General features: G+C 38.5%; 1 protein-coding gene across 2 annotated transcripts in view; it reads left to right on the top strand.

The window, feature by feature from the left end:
- Nucleotides 1-920: 920 nt before the first annotated feature.
- Nucleotides 921-10,721, top strand: part of VDR (vitamin D receptor) — a 91,631-nt gene continuing 81,830 nt past the window's right edge. Inside the window, exon 1 of one of the 2 annotated variants that reach the window (XM_074270704.1) lies at nt 921-1,115. In XM_074270704.1, the coding sequence (XP_074126805.1) occupies nt 1,067-1,115 (49 nt within the window). In that variant the 5' untranslated portion in view covers nt 921-1,066. The remainder of the gene's footprint in view (nt 1,116-10,721) is intronic. The other variant, XM_074270705.1, reaches the window with a different exon arrangement.

Here is a 10,721-nt window from a genome sequence, read left to right as displayed (position 1 = left end):
TTTTCAACTAGACCATACTTATTATTATTATTCACAAGGGAGGACTTTGGGGAGGTGGAGGAAAATAAAGTTAGTGATAGTGATGATAAAAAAAGGGGGGGGTGAATATGAATAATATTTTTAAAAGCACATTAGAGAAGGTAAGGAAGTTCTGAGGGAGACCTAGATAAATAAGACAACTTTGGCAGTAACGATACATTAGTGTGTGTTTTTTAAAAAGCTACATACATAAACAGAAATTCTCCGCATCCTACATTACCCTTCCTTCCCTCCTGCCCCCGCCCCCGATATATACCGAATTGTTCTAGTTCCTTGATATGTGTCAAGTTCAGAACAACAAAAACAAATTAAATTAATTAAAAATCCTGAAGAAAAAGAAACTGCATGCTTGCGTTAGCATTTGGGCCGAAATCCAAATGCCTTGTTTTCCTCTCCGAAGCCAGTGGAAAGAATAGATTTAAGTTCCATAGCCAATAGAACCGGAGCTAACAGTATTCCGAACGCGCAAACCAATCGAGGTGTGGGCGACACACCTGGAAAGTGCTATCAATTGTAGCACTGTGAGGTGTATGTGTTTTGGGGGGACAGTCCACAAAATAAGACATAAAGGTCGGAACGTGAATCTTCAGAATCACAGAAACTGGAATAACATAAATACAGGGGGTAGGAACGTTTCTTGTTACCAAAATTTTAGGGGCATGATTCCGGTGCGTGGGATAGGTTCACCCACCCCTGCACTGGCGAGTGGTTGATTCGAAACTCAAAATGGTGTCGGAGCAAATTAAATTCAATTTACTCCAAGCAACTGACTAGGGAGGATTGAGACTGAGGAACAGGGCCAAAATAATGGGGCGGGTCCGTAGGCAGGGTCAGAGCCAGGGGGCGGGGCCAGGTGCGAGGCAGAATCTCCTTGTCAAAAGGCTTCCTCCGAGTTTGAGCCGTTCCAATCTCTGAGCGGGCGAGTGCGGAGACCAGGTGTGGAGCAAGGACCGGGACGCAGAGCTTGGATACTGGGACGGGTGCGGAGTTGGGATTTCGAGATCTCGGGGACCGAGAAAGAGGGTGTATGTGCTTTCGAGTGTGTGCGTCCCTGGACCACTGTGCAAGGCTGGGAGGTGAGGGCACATTCGGAGTGCCAGGATGTAGTGCCACGAGTCTGACTGGACACTGAGTTAGGAGAAAGAATGGAGTCCTGAAAGTTTTATCCAGAGGGGAAGTAGACTGTAGGCTGCAGTTAAAAAGAAAAAAAGAGCTGACTCTACCCCCCAAACACATTCGAATTGAGAGAGAGAGAAGAGACAGAAAGGCAGAGAAGCTGTAACTAGAAGAACATCTATAGTCCTCCAGAATGCTTTTTATCTTGGTCCATTTGCCCCAAGGAAGCGTAAAACGCACGAGGAGGGGTCTCCAAGACTCCTATACTATGTTGATCAAGGAGGGTTTCTAAAACAGAATTTTCTACAACTATCATTATTAATATTGTGCCATTTAATTAAGGAAGTGCCTCTAATTTAGAGTATGTATGCGTGTGGCGGCGGCGATAGGAGGTCTGGGGGAGGGTGGTAAAATAGCTCTGGGACAATTTCAGTCTGGAGGAGACTCGGGAGTTGTTCTGAATGGGTGAGATGAGTTGAAATGAGAAATTTCTGTGGGTGAATGAGTGAAAGTTTCTGTGAAGTAACAGCATGTGGGTCTTGAGGGAGCTGTGGAGAGCTACTCAGGTGAGAGGTTTTAGCCCTCTTACTAATAGAAGACCAAGAATGAAGCCCTTACTGTCCCGAGGATAAGGAGGTTGGACCGGCGGGGTGCCCCCAGCATTTTTTGTCTGGGCCCTTTGTTTGAGCCTCCTCCTCCTCTTTTGTCCTCCTCCGTGTGGTGAGTGAGTCAGCCTCCTGTCTGAGCTCAGTCACAGCCAGAGAGGCTAAAGTCTGGGTAAGTAGATATTCTTTCTGCTTTGCGGAAGCACTCTGGGGCAGAGTTTAGGTCTGCCTCTAAATCATTATTAGGTGGCTATCTTCCACTAGGGAGGGCTAGTTATAGTAAAGAAACAGGCATTTTCAAGGGAGCAATGGCCCTAGGGTTTCGCTGGATATTTCTGAAAGGAGACCTGAGTGACCACTCCAGGTGTGACTACATTTCTTTCCCATTTCTTTGTCAGGATTTGGTGATGGGTCTTAGTACTCCAGAGTTGTCAGTGAAATGGTCCAGCTTTTTCCTTCTACCACCTCACACACAAACACCCCCCTCCCCACCCTCCTCCCCCTCCTTCTCCCCCCTGTTTCTTCCTGGAGGAAAAAAAAAAAAAAAAAAAAAAAGAATTAATATATAGCCAGATTACGCTAGAAATAGTACCCCTTACATTTTTTAGTCTTCCTTCTGTGGGTGATAATGGAGGCATCAGAGTTTCTTCTTTAGCTCCCGACCCTGCTGCTTCCTTTTTTCAATTCATTTGAGAAGAGGCCTTGATGCCTCCTTGGACTGTGGGGATGACTCAGACTGCAGAAAGCTGAGAAATTTACAATCCATGTTTTAGCCAGATCAAGGCTTGTGGGTTTGGTGAGTCTTTGGGTCACCAGTGATATGAGCTTATGGAGAGAACTACATTTTGAGTCCTTCCTAGCCTCAAATCTAGGAAGAGATTAAAGGGGAGAAGGGAGAGAACCCTGTGGGAAACTAACCTCTCATCCATTTTACTTCACTGGGATTGGATTTGATCAATTATTCTTCATTTGTATAAATAATGTGAAAGGTTCATATAATTTATTTCCTGGAATCTTCTCCTCACTTTACTTTAGGATTGATCTCTACTTGATAATAAATCCTAGATAAAAATAAAGTGAAACTCTTGAATTCTCCCAAAGAATAAACCCAACACTTCACCAGGGCTGGCTGTGCAAAATTGGGAAATAATACTGGGCCAACATGAAATAGTTAGTTCTTTAAAGATAGATTGAAGGAGTGCCCAGTTTTTTAGTTCACTACATTCTGTCCCATGTTGACACCTAGAGCCAAATATTGGTCCAGGAAAATTCTTCTAGAAACACTTCTAACAACCCCCTACTTTGATCAGGTTATCTAATTGGTTCCCTCAGAACAGAGGGTCAAGTGTCAGGAGGACTCAGAAATCTCCACTGGAACTGTACTCTAGCTTATAACAGTTCAGATTTATGTAGCATTTTATGTTTTATCTTCTTTGTTCCTGTGAGGTAGATAGAACAGGTATTATTATACCATTTTACAGATAAAAGGCTGAGGGAATCAGTTTCTTCTTCAAAGTTTGGTACTTTTTTTTTTCTATCAAAATATTATGCATATTCTTGTACTCCTTTTGTCACAGTAGGAAAGAATTATGAGCCTTTTCATTTGGACCAAAGTTTAATTGGTTTCTAGAAGTAGCAGAGACTAGAGAAAAAAGTCTTGTCTTGAGAAACCTAAAGTCAGAATTTGGACACTTAATGTGGGACCTCAGCCAAATCACTTCACTCAGTTAAACCTCACTTTCTTCATCTATTAAGTGGGTTTAAATTATACTAACTTACTCTACTGGAAAGATTGTCATGAAGATATGTCCTTTTTTTTCATTACTTCCCTACGAGCTCTTGATCTTTAATTCATCCAGATAAATTTTATACTGTATCTAGTTCTATAAAGTAACTTTGTCAACATTTCTATTGTATTAGAGTGGCCCAATTTTGAATAATAGATTCTCTCTAATTATTTGTCCTCCTTAACATGGAGTCCATTTTGTAGTTGTATCATATGGATTTTAATTGTGTTCAAAATGTTTTTTATTCACTTTGTAGTTATTTTTGTAGTGAGTTGGGTTTTGGCTAAGTATATTATATATGATTACTTGAACAAATACACTAACTTCCATTTCTCATTCCATCTGGCTTATTTCTCATTTAATTTCTCTCTGTATCTTTGTTTCTGTTTCTCTCCCTTTTCTGTGAGTGTCTTACTCTCTGTGTAAGACACTCTTTCCCTCCATCCTTCTCTACCCCTTTCCTCTTTTTCCTATTTGAAAAGACAATTTAGATTCTGCTTTAAAATATTATTAAAATTACAAAAAACCTTTTCCCTAATCAGTTCACTTCTATTCCAGTCTGACCTGAAGAAAAATCCCTTCTGCCTATGGGTTATCTTCCCTTCTCTAAATTTCAAAAGGAACACTTATAGGCTTATACTAAATCATTGTTAATGCTCATCTACTTTCATAGTAATATCAAAGAGCATAGAAACACAGATGTTAAAACAAGGTACAGCAGGCTATAATATGACTTGTAGCTGGAGGATATAACTATTTTCTTTCCCTCACAGATTGGAGGGGTAAACAGAAAGAAACATGTTCAGGCAAATTAAAGGAGCAGGGTTTCTTCATAGAAGGAGAAGCAAAGGGAATGAGAACTAAACTTAAATTTCTCTCACCAACCATATGCATTTGATGCTTTGATGCTTTATCCATTTCTAGCTCTATAACTCCGAGCTTATCATTACCTTCTTTTCCATTCTCAGCCTGTTCTTTTCTGCTATCCTCTGTCTTTATCAACAGGGAATTGATGCTCTCAACTCAAGCTCTCCACTTAGATTATCAGGAGAAACATAGAATCAAATGTGATCACTGTAATTTATTTCCATCTCTTGGTATTTCTTTTCTTGGTTTCTCTGCTTCCCTCATTTGGAAGGAAGTTCCTTTAAGGTCAAAAGCCACAGAAACTTAGGGATTTTGGGTAAAATGTGGGCTAGACAAATCTATCTCCACCAAATCTCCATGATATTGTCTCTGTTGGAGGACCAATCTGTGCTGAGGATGAGCTACAGGCTGAATGGAATTTATTTTTCTAGTTCTTCCTGCAGGAAGTTTATTTTATATCCTAGTACTTTACTAAAGTAATTACTAATAGTAATTTATTGTCTCACTTAATTTTTTCAATGACAGTTCTCACAGCAAATTATCATATAGTTTGCAACTAGATAAAATTCTATCAATTTCTTCTATTTTTTTTTTGTTATATCTCTATAGCTAGCATTTCTAGAAGTACATAAAATTTTAACAATGACACAGGATATCCTTGCTTTACTCTTATCTTAATAGAAAGGCTTCCAATATTTGTCCCTTATAAATTTTTCCAGCATTTGGTTTTAGATAGCTGTTATGGTTGATGTGTTTTGTGAAAGTCCTTTTCTGCATTTATTGATAATAATTTCATGATTTTTGTTATTTTGTTATTAATAAGCTTCATTATGTTTGTTCCAATGATGAAGCATTGCTTGCATTCTTGGTATAAATCCAACCTGTTTATATTGAATAATCTTTTAAATTCAGTGTTCATTTGTCTACTGCCACTCATACACCCTAACCCTGATTTATTACCACTGTTGCTTCTATCCTTTCTCATATGTTGCTAAACAGAGCTGAAGGAAGTTATATAAGCATACCAATTAGGTCTAATACAATTTTGTGTTACTTAATTTCAACTGGGCCCTCAAGACAAGCAGTAAGGCAATCTCTAGTATTTTATTCAGTTTTTATTTATTTATTAACTTCAGTATTCCTCCTGCACTGCTATTCATAAAAGTTATGGCGACATATACTAAAGAGTCACTGTAGATTGTAATTAGGGTGACTATGATTAAGTTCTGAAACCTGGTTCTGAAGGCAGAGTGACCACTTCCTCCAGACTTTTTTCTCCATCAGATTTTCCAAGTTTCACTCCCCTTGGGAAATATATTACTGCTTCTAGTCATTCTCACCCAGTGCCCAGCTGCTTTGTTTTGTGATATATGACTGAATATTTCTGAATAATATAGAAATGTCAACCATATTCCCATAACCCAACATGAATGGAAATTGCAATTGATGGGGGCACCAGGACTCTGATTTTCTCTTCTAGCTGAGGTTTTTATGGTTCTAACTCCATCTAGCAGAGTAAATGGTAAGTGAGGTGAAAAACAACTCCATGATTAGAGATAGAAAGAGGGACTAAGTGGCTAAAGACAGAGCAGGTTTCCTTGGACACAGAGGTTTGATTTCAGTTGTTGCATGTCATTGCATATGGGGGGGAAAAAAAACCCAACTATTCTATCCTAAGGCTGTGGCACTTTTGGCCAGACAGATTCCTGTAATACAAAGACAAAAATAAAACAGGAAGCTTACATTCTACTGGTATATACAACATACATAGATAAGTATCATAATATATATATATATATAAAGTGCATATAAGATAGTTTTGGGAGAGAGTATACTAGTATCTGGAAGGATCAGGAAGGCTCTGTGAAAAGGTGGTTCTTGAGCAATCTTAAAGCAAACCATGAATTCCAAGAAATGAAGATATATTTTACATGCTACACATGTGAGATAGTGAAAAGTCATAGAAATGGGATATATAGCATAAAATGCAAGAACAACAAGCAGATCAATATGCCTGGACCAGAGTTCAAAGAGAGGAATGAATAATGTATAAAAAGACTAAAAAGGTAAAAAGAGTCCAGGTTCTAAAGAGATTTAAATGTTAAATACAAGAATTTATATTGGGTCCTAATAGTATTAGGGATCCCCTTAAGCTGAGTAATATGATTAAACTTGTACCTTAAGAAAATCACTTTCTCAGTTATATGGAGGATGAATTGGAATGGATAGAAGCATGAAAATGAGAATCTAATATGAAACTATTACAATAGTCCAGAAGAGATATGATAAAAACTTGAACTAGGTGGTGGTTATGTCCATAGAAAGGAGGAGATATGGAGGCAGAATTCATAAAACTTGACAAGCTAACTTTTATATAGCAATTTAAGGATGTTATTTTATTTTGTCTTTTTTTTTTTAAAAAAACAACCCCATAAGGTATTTAATAGTATTCCCTTTCTTTTACAATGAAAAAAGTAAGGCTAAATAAGTTAAGTGACTTGTCCAAGATCACTCAGCCAAGTAGGTACTGGAAGCAGAATTGTATCTAAAGCCTTTCTGACTCCAAGTCCAGTGCTCTATCTCATTAGCCCACTTAGCTATCTCATGAGTAAGATAGAAAATGAACTACAGAGGAGTAAAAATTTGCCTCACTTTCATCATCTGTAAAATGAGCTGAAGAAAGGAATGGCAAACTACTTCAGTATCTTTGCCAAGAAAGCCCCAAATAGGGTCACGAAGAGTTGAATATGACTAAAACGAATGAACAACAACTAAAAAAGATTTCCTTGCTGCTTGCTTTGAGGGTCCAGTTGAAATTAGATAACATATATTTGGATTAGCTCTAGTCAGTATGCTTGTATGACTTCCTCCAACTCTATTCAGCAGCACATGAGAAGGAATAGAAGCAAATAGTGGGAATCATTCAAGGTTGGGGTTTGGCAAAATATGAGTGGCAATGGATAAATATGAAATTTAAGAGAAGAGTATAGAATTGAACAGGTTCACCAGAGGGTCAGGATTGGAAAGTGAAGAGAATGTTGCCAGAATAGAGATCTGGCAAAATACTTAGGAGTAGAGAATTTGAAGGTCACAGTAAGAATAAAGGAGAATTAGGAGGAATGAGACGTAGCATAGAGAGTGAGAAGACATTTTTTCAAAGTTTGAGTCTCCCATTTACTAAATGTGTGACCTTAGGCAAAATAATTTACTTCTTTGAGAGTCCATTTCTTTCCCATAAAATAGAATAGAAATACCCATTTTATGTTATAAAAGGCATTGTGGCTAGAGGGCCAACCTTAAAATCCAATAGACCAGGGTGAAGTGCTACCATTGAGATACCTAGTCATTGTATGACCTTGAACATCATTAACCTTTCTGAGCCTTATTTACCTTATCTGTAAAATGGTGATGATAAACAAAGGTCACATGAGAAAATCCTTGTAAAGTAGTCTTCAAACTTTAAAGAGTTATAAAAAAAGTCGGGCAGGAGAGTCAGGTGCTCTGGGACTGTGTGCAGATGTCACACCTACAAATTCTCACTTGCTATTTGGGGTCCTTGCCAGGAAACACATTTAGCAGTGTTCCTAGAACCAGATGCCGCACAAAGTCCTCATTCTGCTTGGGGAAGAATCCTGGTCTGAAGGAAGATGGGGTCAGTTGTGCCAGCAGGAAAATATACAGAGTGAAGCAGGCCAAAAAAACTGAGGACACTTGGCTAACACTTAGATTTCATGCAACCATTTTTACTCTGAGGTATTGTGCAAGGTATAAAATCTCAATCACTATGGCTCATTCAGGCCAGCTGGTGACCTATCTTGTGTGTGTCACCTGCTGGCACTTGAGGAACAGCTCTACAATCCAAAGATTAAAGAGCTGGCTGACTTCACATCATCTAATTGATTTGATTTATCTCTTTGATTTGAGTTAGGTTTGAATTAAGTTTGGCCCTTTGGAGTAGAAAACCCAAATAGGCTAGGTCTCTGTTTCGAGATGAAATTAAACATAAAGGAAAGCAGTAATCTTGAAATAAAAATTAAATGAATTCTGTTAAGAAAGAGTTCATGATAAATGATAATTAAGATAATTCAGGATATTGAATTTGAAGGATCTGTTAAGGCAAGTAGTAAGTTTTCCCTTCATTAATCAATAGGGATTTATTAATGCTTATCATGAGCACTGCAAGTCTCTCATAGCATAAGTCTTTGAATCTATTATTACTTTTAAACTAACAAAAAAAAAATCAAAGAATGGGACAAAAGAAGCGTTTATTAGAATTAAAAATTAATCTCATATACAAGGCAATGGATTCAGAGGCAGAGGGTCTGGGTTCAAATGCAGACTTTGCAATATATTACATGTGTAAACTTGGAAAAGTGAAACTCTTTGGGCCTCAGTGTTCTAATCTGCAAAATAAGGAGATTAGTATTTAAAATAATCACAAAGGGCCTTTCTAGCTCTAAATATATATATATATATATATATATATATATATGTTATTTTTTTTTTTTATATTCAAAGCCCTAGACTTCTCCTATCTTTCTAGTACCTCTATACCTTATCTCTCCCCCCATCCACCTCAGTTTCTGTGATCCAATGCCTCCTTTCTGTTCCTTATATAAGATGCCCCATCTCCTTTCTCTGGGCATTTTTATTGTCTTTTCCCTACGCCTGGAATGACATCTCCTCTCCCTCTCCTCATCTTTATCTTCTCCTCCTGGCTTCCCTAGCTTCCTTCAAATCCCAGATAAAATCCTTTCTTTTTCTGAGGAGGCTTTTCTGATCTCCCTTAATGTAAGGCCCTTCCTTCTATTGATTATTTCCAATTTATCCTTTTGTTAAGTACAACTAAGGATGGATTCGTAGTATCACTAGACTGAACTCCTTGAGTCTTTCCCTTTTGTATCCCCAGCTCTTAGCACAGTGCCTAGCACTTAGTAGGAGCTTAATAAATTCCTATTAAGCTTGAAATGCTTGTGCGACTTAGAGAATTCAGTAATATTTTTTCTAGCAGGTTCTCGAGCAAGGTTTTTTCCCCCTGAGAAATTCTACTGAGGCAAGCCTGGAGAAAAAGACTGCAAGTATATTACATAGAAAATGGTGTATAAGGAGGGGGAGGGATAGAGAGAAGAAGCAGAGGGCAGAGGTAAATAGTAGAGAAGGGGAGGACCATGTAGTGTCCTCTGAGCTCCCTCATTACTTCAGGGTTCTGGATGATTGGTTGATGTTTAATAGACCCTAGTAACTCCGTGGTTGGTATGTGCTCTGATCTCTGACTCCTGTGGGGGTAGGATAGAACTGAGCTTGGGAGGTATGCAGGATGTGAATGGGGCAACCTGCCAGCAAAGAACAACTTATTCCATTTCTAAGCCATGCATAGTTTAGTACCATGCCCCTGGAGGTATTCTACAAATTGTAGGAAAAGGTATACTGATACTTATTGACTTTCAGTTGGCCACACTAACACTTTAGTTGTCAAGTGCCTGCTATTCCAGCCACTTGTCAAAGACCTCTCTCCAGGTTAGTAGATATATGAACAATTTCAATCAACATTTTATACTAAATCTCATCATCTCTAAATATAAATATTTTTGTCTCCCTAGCTATTCTGTCAACAACACTGGGTGGATGAGAAATACTTAGTCAACCCCATCTATGAAAAGTCAGTCACCCCTCAAAACTGTTCCCAGTAATTAACAATTCAGTAATTACTCAAGTAACTCTAATGAGCATTTCATGGAGTCATAGATTTAGAATTTGAAAAATACTCTAGTGGCCATTTAGTCCAGACTTATTGTTTTGCAGATAAAGAAACAGATGCTCAGGGAGGTGGAAAAACTTGCCAAAAATCACACAAGTACTAAGCTATAATTTGAACCCAGCTCTCAACTGATTCCAAATCCAACCCTCTTTCCAGGGATCCACTCTGTGTTCTCTTTCCTGTCCGTGAGCTACATATACCAGTCATGATTGGACTTGAACCAATCTGTTCTTCCATGCTGATTAGGAGATCGAAGACTCCAGTTTGGATCCTATGAATCTTCTCATAAAGTTATTAAGTCCAGCCAATTTCCGTTCAAATCCAAGCTTAGGAAATTTTGGGAAGAGATAGTATCATTGGTGGTAGAGGGTGGTGTTTGGGGAGAAGAAATAAGACATAAGCTGGATTGGTCAAAGAGATTCAGGGAAAGGATTCTTGCAGGGCAGAATTATTTATTCTAAATACTCCTCCCAAGGACCGGGAAGTTATCTCTGCCCTTCCCACCTGGCACACCAACCTCTTGATTGCCTCAACTTTAGAGAGTGGGGG

The sequence above is a fragment of the Sminthopsis crassicaudata genome, chromosome 5 (genome assembly GCF_048593235.1).
Source record: "Sminthopsis crassicaudata isolate SCR6 chromosome 5, ASM4859323v1, whole genome shotgun sequence".
Classification (NCBI taxonomy): domain Eukaryota; kingdom Metazoa; phylum Chordata; class Mammalia; order Dasyuromorphia; family Dasyuridae; genus Sminthopsis; species Sminthopsis crassicaudata.
This window is presented reverse-complemented; position numbering and strand designations above follow the sequence as displayed.